A 13,558-nucleotide genomic window follows, 5' to 3' on the forward strand; every position below is an offset into this window, starting at 1 on the left:
ACAAAGGCAAATGAACTCGTAGATTGCAGAAAAGCAATTATTTTGCGGCCTCCCCGCGCCACATTGAAATGAGACTGTAGGTAGAATTGCAAACGGATAATTAGACAGGATTGTCAGCTCGCCCCAGTCTCGATAGAATGAGAATTTTTGCGACCTCCGGCGTATTGAATCGGCTGTCATGATCCATTAAGTCTATACGTGCGCACCTGCGTTGACCTCCCACGAAGAGGCACCGAATGTTAGCGTTCGCGGCGGCGCAGAACGACATTGTGATTCCAGCCCGAGGGATCGTCGGCGTCGGTTATTGCAATTTATCACATTTTCAATCAATTAAGCCATATGCTGAAATGTAAACACGCCAGCGAACCTCCAACGCCGGCAGGCCATCGATAAGTCAATGTTGTAAAGAGACAAGATGGCAAAAGGGCGCTTGATCTTGGAGATGCTGACGCCGGCGCTCTTAATCCACACACAAGCCGCGAAGTGTGGGTCGGTCCGATATTTTATCAGATGACAGCCTGCAAAGAGGACAGTGGCAGAAATTGCGCCTCGTCTTTTGAATGCGGCTTTTGCTTCCAAGGCAGCAATTTGTCTTTGCTCCGCTTCGACGAGCGCATTTTCTTCTTTGTGCACACGTGTGCCGATGCGCGCTTGCCGATACCGCTCTCAACAATTCAGTCTTGGGTTGTCATTGAGCATACAGGGTCATAAAATACATGTTGATTCTCTGAAATGCCATTGACAAATACAAAATGATTTGAATAGCTATTTAGAAGGGCGAGTATTAGATCCGGTTGATGGAATAACGTCGGCGAAAAGGAAAGTGCAGCGTATCGTCTGCTTTGTGTGCACTTTTAACTTGCTCTCCTGCTGAAACGTTTGTCGCTGCTCTATAATTTTGCTCACCTTATTTCGCCGCTCACAGCAGGCACTCCTGGTAATAACAGCCTGTCAACACCGTGCGCCCCTCCCTTCATCTTTAACGTTTACATTTTGTTTTTTATCGCTACTCAAATACCCCGGTGCGGCTGACTCGGACAAACTCTGCCGTCAGCGGAGGTGACTGACATTGTTGATTAAAGGCCTTGTAAAGAGTGCAGGCCGGGAGAGGCAACTCGAGTATATTGAACAGCTCGGTAGATCGATGCTCGTGTCCTGATGAATATCAGCCACGGGATGCGAGTGTCGAGCTCAGCACGGACGATGGGATTGATTTGAATGCATCGAGGCGAAGGGGCGGGGTGGGGCATTAGCCTTTGTTGCGTTAGCGTTACGGTTATATCTGCGCTACATTTACATTAAAGAGACAGAAAACATATCGGTTATTGAGCATTAATACGCGTTGTCAGTGGTTGCCAGCCTGTCTTGATTTTGTTTTGACACGCATTCTGTTTGAAAAGCCAGCCTTTTATCTGACACTTGACGCTCGCTTCCACCTCGGCAGTCTTTACTAGCCTTTTGCGCCCACACAAACGGCGGCGACGATCACATGCATAAATGCACTCAAGGAGCCACCGGGCCCACGCGATGACACGGCGTGACACGCAGCCTCCTCGCCTGCCCGGGGAGTTCATCTTCCAGTCAGCTCAAATCAGACCTTATCGGGGGAAGCGACGAGCGGCCGTCGTGAACGCAATTAAGATGCCCCGCCGAGTTAAGATCAAGGCAGTGGTTTGCCGTGAAAATGTGGCTCTTTAACGTCGAGCAGAAAGTCAGCTGGATTTACACTGGTGACATAATACTGTATGTTATGTATGACATCAGAGAAATATAATGTCTTAGAGAAAGGCGATATCGTTCAAGTGCATTTCAAAATGGTGGGCGATAAATCTAAAATTAGACAAATAAAAATAAACCAGCCTCAGCTGTTATTCGCGCCGCATCACTCATCATTTAAATTTTAGACGGCAATGAGGACAGCAGGAGCTTCGCTTCCAGTGAATCCTCGCAAACAGTTTTGCAATAAGCCACGCCAAGCCCATTAATCACAGCGCCCTTCATTAAACCTGGCCCCCCTTTTCTCCTCGCTTTGTTTCCCGTTTGGCAGTGCCCGGGGGGGAAAAAAACAAAAAAACTTTAGCTGGCACGGTGACCAGGTGACAAATTGTTTTGGTACCTTTGCAGTTATCTTGAAGTCGGTCATTAAAGCGAAACAAGAAAAAGTATAGCATAGCGGAGCAATGCTTAACGACCATGTTTGTTATTTAAGATTGCCGCCTCCAACCCGTTTTGGAGACAGCCATGGCCGGCCTTCCAATTCTGAAGCGTCATTGCCTTGTCAAGTCAGTTCTTTAACTCCCTGTAGTTACAATTTACTCTAATAAATAACGATACATGTAAATGTAAATAATTTACCTTTCATGATTTTATATGGCTCAATGTTTAGTTGCCAGGAGTGAACTTAACTGGTTTTTATGCCCCTCCCTAGTCAGTAGTGGTCTGTGTTTTTTTCGCTGGGATCAGCATGGCTTCCGTCCAAGAGTTTCCTTTACATCTTGAAGCTGCAAAGGAGAGGGGGCATGGGGCTATTGGGAATATGGCGGCGGTTGAAAAGCCGCCTTCCGTCCGCACTCGCTCTCCCTCGTTATCGTATTTTAAAGGCGAGGAGCCCCCGCCAGGAGCCTCGGTGCATTATATCTGCCCGCGGTTAATGCACGGACGCTGGATAGCTCATTAAGATTGATCATGCCTTCCCCACTTCTTCCCATGCACAATTCAACGACGGCTCCATTAATCACCCGGATCTCGCAGATAAAGCTCGTGAACGTCACCGGCCGAACCTGAGGCCCGGACAGATCATGTTCTACATGCATAATCGGGAGTGCCCCTTGCCCACCCCTCACCTGCCCTCTTTGCGGCAAGTCACTCCTTTTGTTCGCGTCGCGGGATCACATCCTCTTTTGTTCATCCAAAAAAAAAAAAAAAAAGCTCAGTGCTTGGTTGCGCTTGAATTTAGTCTTTTTATCTTTGCCAAGTTTGATGAGCTTTCGGGAATGTTGAGCACCCCAAAAAGGTGATGGGAAGAAATGTCTCCATTTTCTCAAGTGCGCCATTAATAGCCTGCAATATATTTAGTTAGCAAACTGCGAGCGGAAATTGTAAAACAAGCAACAAGAAAGATGTAGAAACAGCTGGAGTCCATTTGCCTCCAGGGAGCGCCGGCGCTTATTGGTCCCCCGGAAAACTTAATGGAAAAACTTTATGGGCGCCATGAAAGCCCATCAAATAAAGTTGATTTCCGCCGCACAAACAGATACAAGGAGACATTTACAAGAAATGTGATTCAAGTCATGTGGCTATAAAACTTGATACAACCTCATATTTTCACCGCCTCTGATTTGTTTTACCAGATAGCCGAAAATAAACTTACTAGTTTTCGCCATTCAGCTTTTGAATAATTGTTTAAAATAGAACCGGGACAAATGAACTCGTAAGCAAGACTGGAGTTGTGACTGGCAAACACGGCAGATGCTGCCAGAAAGCCGCCGTCCGTCTTCGGTGCAACGGCTGTTCCGCTCTAATGAGAAGGCCTACGAGCAGCGGGGAGGTGGGGCGCAGAAACATTTCAACAGTGTCAGCCATGTTTGTGTCAAACTTCTGCCAAGAAAACTTTTAAACAGCTTTGATAACGCACGCGGGACATCTAATAAATACTAATGACGAGAGGAGACAATCCCCCGTCCCGTCTTATTATTCCTGGGAGTTAGCAACAAGGTCGAGCGCGGGGAAGATTGATAGTTTGTCTGCGACCTAGACGGATGATCGCCGCTTCCGTCTGCAATCGAGACATCTTGCGCTCGCCCGACCGAAATCCCGTGTGAGGCGAAGCTCGCGCGAAGCTATCGAATGATGCCGAATCACTGCGCTATTGACTATTTGTCGCGGCCGTTCTCCGAGACCCAGATGACGATATGTTACATTGTGTCTATATTTCACGCCGCCGTATGGATAATATACATGACGAAATGATTCATCACAATGATGGTATTTGTCGGTGGTGTATCGTCACAGATAGCAATATATCACAATGGCAATATTTGTTGCTAATGTAGTCATTCCATACTGCAAGAAAAAAAATTGATACAGTTAGTATTTATGGTATGGATAAGTGATGCTAGTTTATTGATTTTTTTTGTTGCACTTGTTTTTCAATATGTACATGTTTTATTTTTTTTTTACGGGGGCGAGCAATGAGGCATTCCATAACCAGTTCAGAGTGTTATTGGCATTTAAATGTTGTCTGTTCAGGGCTCCTGAGCAAAAACAAAAAAAAAAATTTGAAGGTCACAGCTGAAATGCTTAAACATGGTCAGAAAAAAATGAAAGATTTTTTTTCTTTTTTTTTTTTAACAAGTTCCAATAGGATCAAAGGCAAGCGTTCCATGGCCCCCACCGCTAACCTTCTCCCGCTTGAGCCGCTTTGACTTTTAGGACGTTGTCCAGTAAACATGCGGCACGGACACGGTGACATTTATGCTTAAAGGGCTCAGCTGACATGAAAATGTTATTATCTTTGTCTACTACATGCCGAGGAGGTGATGAGAAACGCGGCGAGTCGTAAACGTAATGCAAGTGTGAATGGTAAAAGATGCTGAAGGTTACGCCATGCTTGCACTTTTTTTTATTTTTTACAAGGTGTCGGGGGCGGTAATAAATACATTAATTAATTAATTAATTAATTAATTAAAAAAAGTAATTCATAAGAAAATAATTAACCAGTTGCTCATAGTTTTACGTAATAAAGCTTAGTTAATAATTGACTCGTTGATTATTATGAGTATAATCATTGTGGTGATTGTTTTTGTGGGTAGTAGGTAATACTTTGACAGCTAATGTTGTAATTGCCTGAGTGTCAGGCACTTTCATTAAAACAAAGTGCAGCGCTTGTCCTCTTCCACTTTTAATTCAATTACATTAAGTTACTATTTCAGTGGCGGAGTTCAAAGTGGTGACGTTTTTATGAAGTCGGCTCTAAAAAAAAAAAAAAAAGTTAGGCTGACAGGGCCAAATCAATCAGCACCGTCAATGTCGTTTCTTCAAGTTGACCGCTGACGATGCACAAACAAAATTTACTCCTTAACATCGCAACAAGTTTGCTTTTCAGTTAACATTTTTTACTAAAGTGAAAAAAAAAATCAAATCCACTCTGGATACTTTGCCATAATTTGAACACTCTTATTTATTTTTTTCAATTTCGGAGCTTTAAAAAATATGTTGGAAAGTGTTTTTTGTTTTGTTTTGTATTTTGGGCAGAATGGTGGAAAAGAATAGGGAGAGATTTCTTTAAGGTGAAATGAACCTGTCAATAGTCTTTCCATAGTATGTTTATTTATTTATTTATTTTTAAAGAGTGTGAAGGTGACGTGTTAATGTCTAGGAACGTCACACATTGCTTGAGCAGTGCTGGAAAATAAATCTTTGCACATTTCTGATGAGGTGCCGTTGGCTCGAAGCGCACACGAAGTGGATGTCATTATTCTGCATATTCCCTCGTGGAAGTATTTATTTCGGTGCTGCAAAAGCTTGGCGTGTGGGGGCTGTGCAAAGGTGTTATAGCATTTTTAAGATAGTTGATGCCAGAACAACCAAGGAAATGCAGTTTTATGTCCCATTAGGTATCATCAAATGAGTTTTAAGGTAACGAAATTATTTGCATGATGTGGTGCACAAACTGTAAGCACAATCAAAAATTTGTTCCATCAATACTTTGATGTTGGATCTCGATTGAGAATTTTGTTCTTGGATCTCTTTAGTCGTCACAAATAGTTGCTACTAAGTGTTATTCATAAATACTGAATTGGAGCAGAAAATGAACATTGCGACTTTAGTTGCAGGGCTCTGCTCGCTTTTAATTATTCATGCGGCCGTGTTGACATTGTCCTAATGTTCAGCGTTGCTCCTGTGATGCACAGCCAGAAAAAAGAAAAGAAAAACCACTGTTTTAAATTGATCAAGTAATTACAGTGGATATATTTTTATTCAACACTCCCTAGATGGAATTAAACTAAATATAGATATATAGATATATTGTCACTCATAAAGACCTGATTGGGGTATTTAGAGTGGAAAAGAGACGTGACTTCTGATATATATATGTTTTTGTTCTGATTATTAGGAACTCCAAAGTACAGCAACCGTTATAAATCTATATCCAGTAAGTGTACCTAATGAAAAAGGACTTTTGTTGTGTATAATAGACAGGTTTGTTGCTTTGTTGTAGTCACCCCTTTTTCTCTCAGCTTGAATTATTCAGGGGTCGGGGTACCGACACCAATGTCCCAGTTTTTGCCGACTAGAGTTATTCCTGTGGCGCTCGTATTGTTGTGTTGTCTGTCGCTCTGTATTTGATTGCGAAGGGACTCAATTTTCGACTTGTCAAACATAATTGGCTGACGCTTTATTAGAATATTCTAGCAATGTTTTATCATGCTGGTAAAAGTCACATTTAGAGAGACAGAATAGAGAAAAACAGATTTTTTTTTTCTCATGAGGTACCATGCCAAAATCAAAGTCTAGCTAGGATGTCTTTGCATTTATTTATTTATTTATTTATTTATTTATTTATTATTATTATGAAGTTTTAAAAATACCTAAAATGACTCAAACTGTAGCCGCCGACTTTCTAATTAGTGGACTTTTTCTTTTTATGATAATGTCTTCTCGAAAACCCCCCCTCGCCCTGACATTGAAGCCACACCCCGCCCACTTGGGGTCCTTGACACACTTTCGTTCCCCTTGAGCTTGTCCTCAGATTCTCAGAGTGCAGCCTGACCTCTGGACCTTCAGGGTCCAAGTCCAGGTTCCCTTCAACGATCCCCTATGGCGTCCTTGAAACCTTCCTTCCCCCCTAATGGTCGGTCCTTGGCGAGCGGCTTCTTAACTCGGCACTCTTAAGCAGGAAGGAGGATGTAAAAAGACTTAAAGCGAGCTGCGTTATCATGGACTATTCTCCCAGGCGGCGAGACTGAAGAGCTGTTGACGATGCGAGCGGATTTCCTGTGGAATGAATGCCGGTTGATTGGAATGTTTTGACGCCATTGGACGCCATCTGACTTTGTCACGTGGCCTCACGATGGCACAAAGACGCCAGCTTTGATCCTCCCAAAAACATTTGCAAGCCTTTGATTATTTGCGATTTTAAGTCTAAGACATGAAAATGGCCTGTGAAAAATGTTCCTTATAATTCTTTAGTATTACAGCTAAAAACATGTCTAATTTAATTTATTGCATTTTGTTTGATCAGTTGGAAAATATTAGGTCAAAATTGGATCGACTGACAAGCACCCATATTTGATTACATGTAAAATTATAGAGTAAAATCCATATTTTTATTTAATAAAAAAATATATTTAGATAAAAATATTTAATAAATGTAGAAAAATGACATAGCGCTGTAAAAAATCTCAAGCGCTCACATGGGATCTGTAATTGTACAATAATAATAATTCTATAATTAGCAGGCCGAATGAGAAATTTTCTTTTTTTTTTTTTAATTGTTATTTTGAGGAACCAAAAGGCTTTTGGTTTAGTTGTTCACAATGACCCCCAAATTAGTTGCAATTTAGCATTCGAAAACCAAACCTTGTATTTTTGTAAAAACTAAAAATATTTAAATTGACAAAAAGAATATGATATTCTAAATTACAAGAAATACATGTATTTGCAATTACATTTGAACAGATAAAATGAGTCAAGAGATTGTACCTTGTAATTATTTTCGAAATGTACTATGACTCATTTGTGTTTTTCTTTTAACGATAAAATTTTTAAAGTCAAATTGATTTAATTTATGAATTAAAATGCAGTTTTGTTATGAAAAACTTCTCAATAGTCTTGATGTTTCTGGCTTCAAAAACAAGATGCAGCATAAATACTTTAATACATTGATTTCATTTAAATTTTAATGTACGTCATAAAATATGCTCCTGTCTCTTTACGCTCTGAATGAAAACATTATAGTTGAGTTTTGAATTATTGAATTATTGATCATCTTGTAGTGCTGGTTTGTTTTCTGGGCAATTAAGCGAGCAGCGTTTTACTATTAAATCTTTAAAAGAGAACAAAAGGGTCAGTATAAGCACATTTGTTCTTTCAGAGTTTTTTTTTAATATCAAAAAAACATTTTGTAAAAACCCTTTAATTGATAAATCATTAAAAATGGAATTTTTGTAATTAATTGGACATTCATTAGACATTCATTAAGTATATTCAAACTAAAAAAAAATAAAAATGTTGCACAATTTGGGAAAATCAATGCCAAATGAAAATGTACTGGTTTTGATAGATGGGATAAAACACATTCAAACTAAAAATATGAAAATCATTTTTATAGACATGTTGCAAACATTCTGGCAAAAAAATGTCTGATTAAATTATCAAAGAATACCTAATTTATTTTTGTAATGTATTGGACATGAATGCCAAAATATACAGTTCAGTAATGAACATTTGAGTCTTCTTTTGGCAAGTTACTCATCCTAAAGTAATATTAACGCCACAATGTGATGACGAAGCCCACCGAAAGCTTTGCCTTGACGACAAAATGGCGGAAACACCCTCGCTCTTGTCAAACCGAAATGGAACACCAAAATGGCTTCAAGATCGGCAACCAATGGCGTAGGCTCCCTGGGCAACCTATCATGCCTTGGCGCGTCATTTATTTGATATTGGCGAAGCGTTGGTACCCACCGATTGGTTGGCCTCCCCGAGTACCCCGATTGGGCATAACGGCGTTACTAGGCCGAGAAGCAGCCAATCTGGAAAGGCCCGCTCCTGTTGTGAACCCGTCCGCCCGACGACCCAACGGCGAGAGCTAGCGTAGGTCTTTGTTACTCCACTTGACGTCCCTCTGGGCATTCCCCTCGTATTGAGACGTAGCTTCAGCGTCTCCCCGCACCGAAGAATGGGGTACGCCATTTGTAGTTTCACGGGTTGTTCTTGGGCAAATCCTCTCACCATCAACTCCTCTATCAGGCATTCAGGTGTGTCCTGACAACTCCGAGGCAGTCGGCCTTTTGTCTGCTCCCCGGACCCCCGCTCCGCCTTGTCATGGGGGCCCATTCACGGTATGAAGGGGGTGCTATGCGGCATGGCTGATTGGAGGCGAGAGCCATATCGCTTTTGCAGGAGAGTCCAAACTATTCACTGTCGGGAAGACCTGGCCCCCTGACAGGATGAGCTGGGGTGGAATGCTTTTGTGTTTCAGGGTGGGGAGATGCGGTCGGGAGATTTCCAGAACGGTCCATGTATTTGAAACATTATGAACATAACATAACATATAAAACATTCGGTCCGGTACTGATTTTGATTGATTGAGATCATAGGGTCTACTTATACCAGTGTTAAATCAGTTATTTTATTTTGAAAACACATATCAGTCCTTCTGTTGAAGTGCCCCCCCCCCTCTGCGGTTTTCAGAGTACTGTAGGTTGGCAGGATGGCCCTCCATGCATTTCAAATTCCACCATTTACCAAATGTTCCTATTGTGGAACGTAGCGTCCCGCACAGCCGGCACCGGCAATCAAAAGCTTTAACGGCACAGGAAAAGTGTCCATAATCATCGCATCCCATGTTATGGCTTGTGAATGTTCTCAAAGTGGCCTTCTGGATTCCAAAGCATGACTTCTCGCCCCCCCCCCCCCCCCACACACTTCACCCCCACCTCCCGCTGACTTTCCCTCTCAGCATCCCCTCACGGCGCCTCATTAAGACACCAGAAAAACAAGCGCCTCCGACCTGGCGCCGCAGTTGGTCCGACGAGTCGCTACCGTACCGAATTTGCATCGAATTTGCGAGCGCGACTCTTTCCCAATCCGGTTGTCGTCAAGATGATTATGTTTGGGGATAAGCAGATAGCGGCGGTGGAAAGTCAACTTTGCGCTAAGTAGGACAATCTATTTACAGCCTGTCACATGAATGGAAAAGATCTTCTTTCAGATTCCGAAGAAAAGTCGCACATTGTAATTAGTCACGCATATTTGGGGGTTAATATGAAAAATATTCCATTTTTGAGAATCAGACATTTTTCATACAATTCATGTTTTTTTTGTTTTTTTTAAATTTTTTAGCATCATAAACAGGGGAGCTAATTCTATGCAGGTTTTGTTTATTTATTTATTTCAATTTTTTTTTTTTATGAGGAATGACACCTGTAGTTTAATCAAAAGCGTTCTAAACAGGGGAGCTAACTAACGACAATACGACTTGATTTTGTTCAATGTTTCTTCTCTGTGTCACGCTGTCGATGCTTCATGTCTGTCCTGAAAATCAAACAAAGCAACTTCTCAACCTAAAATGTCACTGTTTGTTTTTCTTCTCCTATTTTTTTCCCCCTTCTTCTTTTTTTCTTCCCCCGCAGAGATGTTGAAGGAGCTCAACCAGCAGCGGCGAGCGAAAGAGTTTACAGACCTGAAAATAATTGTTGAAGGCAAAGAGTTTGACGTCCACCAAAATGTTCTAGCTTCCTGCAGCTTGTATTTCAAGGACCTGGTCAAAAGGTTTGCCTTTTCCTGACAGCACTCCTACTTCTCCTTGATCCCACCTGTTCTCTTTTGTAGGGCACATTTGTGTCTCTTTCCTAACCCCACTTAGCTCTACCCCCCTCGCCCTTCTTTCTCTTTCTGTTCTCTCTTTCCATCTTTCTTGCAGGTGCGTGATGACATTTTTTTTTCGGTTCTAGCGCAGGGCCAGCAGCCATTCCTTCCTTCTCTCCCCCTCACTCCCACACTCAAATGAATGTATCTGAATCTGGAGTTAAAGGTCAACAACTGGTCATCTCTTACAATCACCACACCATTTTTAACGCGATTGCTTTGCTTTTGGTTTGGCTGCCGTGTGTGCAACAGTCAGCCAACTCGGATCATGTCGCTCATTAGAAATTTCATAATGTCCTAGCTTGAAATCCTTGCAGGTGTTTTCAGCTTGACTAACACTTCCTCGGGAGCCCAAGTGGTTCCGCTGCTCACCGTCTTTACGTTGCCTGTTTGTGTAAATGTCAAGATGGAGGCAAAAAGAGAGAGCGCCTTAGGGGGGTGGGGTTAACCTCGTTCGCCCCGCGGCCACGCTGAGCTCATAAATGCGCTGCTTAATAGCCGCCCGCCGTCGACAACATTGCCACGTTGCCTGTGCTAGCTTAATTAAGTTTAAGATCTGGGGATATTTGAGAATATTTGCCATTTTTCACATGTCCTGAGTATTGTTAGTCACCTAAATGTTGAACAGAGGCTGTAATTTACCGAAGTCAGATTCCTTATTTGGCACGCTCAAACATGGCGAATAAAAACTCTTGATTCTCGAATCTTGAATTAGGGACACCGGAACTTATGAACAATTTTTTTTAATTTTATTTATATATTTTTATATATTTATTTATATATTTATATAGATTTTATTTTGAGTTTCAATTTATGATTATAGATTTTCTTAGACACATTTTTCAAATTGAATGTAGAATTTCTGGTTAAAAATTACATTAATTCATGGGAAAGAATAAAACATTTGGTCCAAATTGATTGCGGTTTTTCTAGCTGTTAGGAGCCCAGCATCTCTCGTCATTGCCAAGCTCGGAGGTTGCGCTGTACATTTCAAATTCAGACAGGCGATGGAGAAGCAGACGAGAGCATGCGGCACTGACACGCCAATTCGAGAGTCTGCCTTTGACCTTGGCGAGAGCAGGTAGCCCTTGCGAGGGTCCCTGACCGTGCTCGTGTCAATCACTCTGTGTCTCCCGCGTACCTGGAATGCGTGAAGTTGCGAAACCCTCGAAAGACACCTGAGCTTGACAGTTTAATAAGGCTCCTGAATTGCTTAATTGATTGTAGGGGTACTTTCATAACTCGTCGCTTTTAGTGCTAGTTGGCTTAAAAGAGACATTTGGCTCATTTTACCGCCGCCCTGAGAAAACCACATTTGTTCAAGTACTTGTTATACCTAATGAAGTTCATGGAACAGCTTCCACTTTTGTTGCGTTCTAACTCGGAGTTCACAATTCTTTAATTTTTTTTTTTTTTTACCTAAGACCCTCTACATGGCAAAATTTAAAAATGTTCAGATTTGTTTTGTAATATTTCATTTTTTGTATATTTTATTTATTTTTACATTTAGGCAAAGAATACCACCCGAGCATTCATGCCCCCCCCCCCCTTTCCCGAACAGCAGTCTGACTGATCGTAACCTGCAATTCCATTTCACCCATCAGCATTTTCCAATAAGCGTGCTCACTTGGCATTTAATTTATGGCATCCGTCCGCAGTTTCTGCATCGCCACAACCACGCGGCGCCAACACCTCTGAGCCGGTCTGACACGTTCGTCCTCTCTAGCCGTGCAAAACCCGCCGCTCGACTCACCCCGCGGGAAGGACGGGACTTTGTCCAATTCCTCTCACATTTATGTGTAGTCTTTGTCTTAGTTGATCCCAATAGCGAGACATGTCCTTGCTTTTTTATGTGGATTGCAGTTTCATATTAAAGATAATTTTGTATGATTGCTCCCAAATTCCAATCAAGAATACCGAACAGAAGCGGCCAGAATTTTGGTGAAGTTGTGTGCGCCAAATGTGTGTTTTCTGTGTTTGGCCTTCATTCTCCACCCCCTCTCAGAAAAGTGTAGCATTTTTTTTTTTCCCCACAAACAGATTCTACCATCCCAATGTAGCTCATCTCGACATTTCCACACTCGCCGTCCTCCCACCTCCATTTTTCACACGAGTGCAATCAGATGCTCCTTTTTTCAGATGCTCCCTAACGTTTTTCCGCGAGCACTCGAGCCACTTCCCGTTGCACTAATTGACTGGGTTGCTGCTATATTTTTTTTGTATTTATAGCTCTTAGATCCATCCTCCTTCCATCATTTTGACCCTCCCCTTTCTTTCTTCTCACCTGCCCACCCCCCTCCGCTCCCCCCCTGCAGGCAGGCCTTTGAGCGGGATAAAGGTCAATAACGCTATGTGGCTTTTTGCTTTACAGGAGGACAAAACATATTAAAAAAAGACCAAAAAGAAACATTAAAAAAAAAAAAAAAAAATTAAAACTGGGTTTTTGCAGCCATGCGGAGACAATTAAATGTCATCATTTTTTTATTTATTTTTGGATGTCCTCACCTCCCCCCTCCCTGACTGCGTTTCAAATGATGACTAATGTCTTTGAGTTCATACACTACAGGATATAATTGCAGGTGTGATGGTGGTGGGCTTTTTTTGTTCGAGGGGGTGGGATGCTTGGTTGGGCTCATCTCTTATTGAAAAGTCATGGAACAACACAAAACCCTCCCTGTTAAGGATGGCTGCTGGCTCCCTGTGGAAGAACCGTCTCCCTTCTGCCTTACCCCTTTCTCCCTCTTTCTTTTTTCTTTTAACCATCCCTCCCTCGTCCGACCATTCTGTTGTCTCGTCCTGTTTGTTTTATGTCCCGTTAAAATGTAGCAGTGAGTGGGCAACGAAGTGACCCGTGAGCCAAATAAATAAATTAATTAAAATAATAATATTGATCCCCCCCCCGCCCCCCGTAATACTGATTGTGCACTTTTAGTTCATGCATCTCAGTATTTTTCAAGTTCGTTTG

General features: G+C 42.0%; 1 protein-coding gene across 2 annotated transcripts in view; it reads left to right on the forward strand.

Annotated features, from left to right (window-relative positions):
- Window positions 1–13,558, forward strand: part of LOC133146277 (kelch-like protein 29) — a 93,295-nt gene that overhangs the window by 56,475 nt on the left and 23,262 nt on the right. For both annotated transcript variants that reach the window (XM_061269778.1, XM_061269779.1), the window contains one exon: window positions 10,359–10,497. In XM_061269778.1, the coding sequence (XP_061125762.1) occupies window positions 10,359–10,497 (139 nt within the window). The remainder of the gene's footprint in view (window positions 1–10,358; window positions 10,498–13,558) is intronic.

The sequence above is a fragment of the Syngnathus typhle genome, linkage group LG22 (assembly GCF_033458585.1).
Source record: "Syngnathus typhle isolate RoL2023-S1 ecotype Sweden linkage group LG22, RoL_Styp_1.0, whole genome shotgun sequence".
NCBI lineage: Eukaryota > Metazoa > Chordata > Actinopteri > Syngnathiformes > Syngnathidae > Syngnathus > Syngnathus typhle.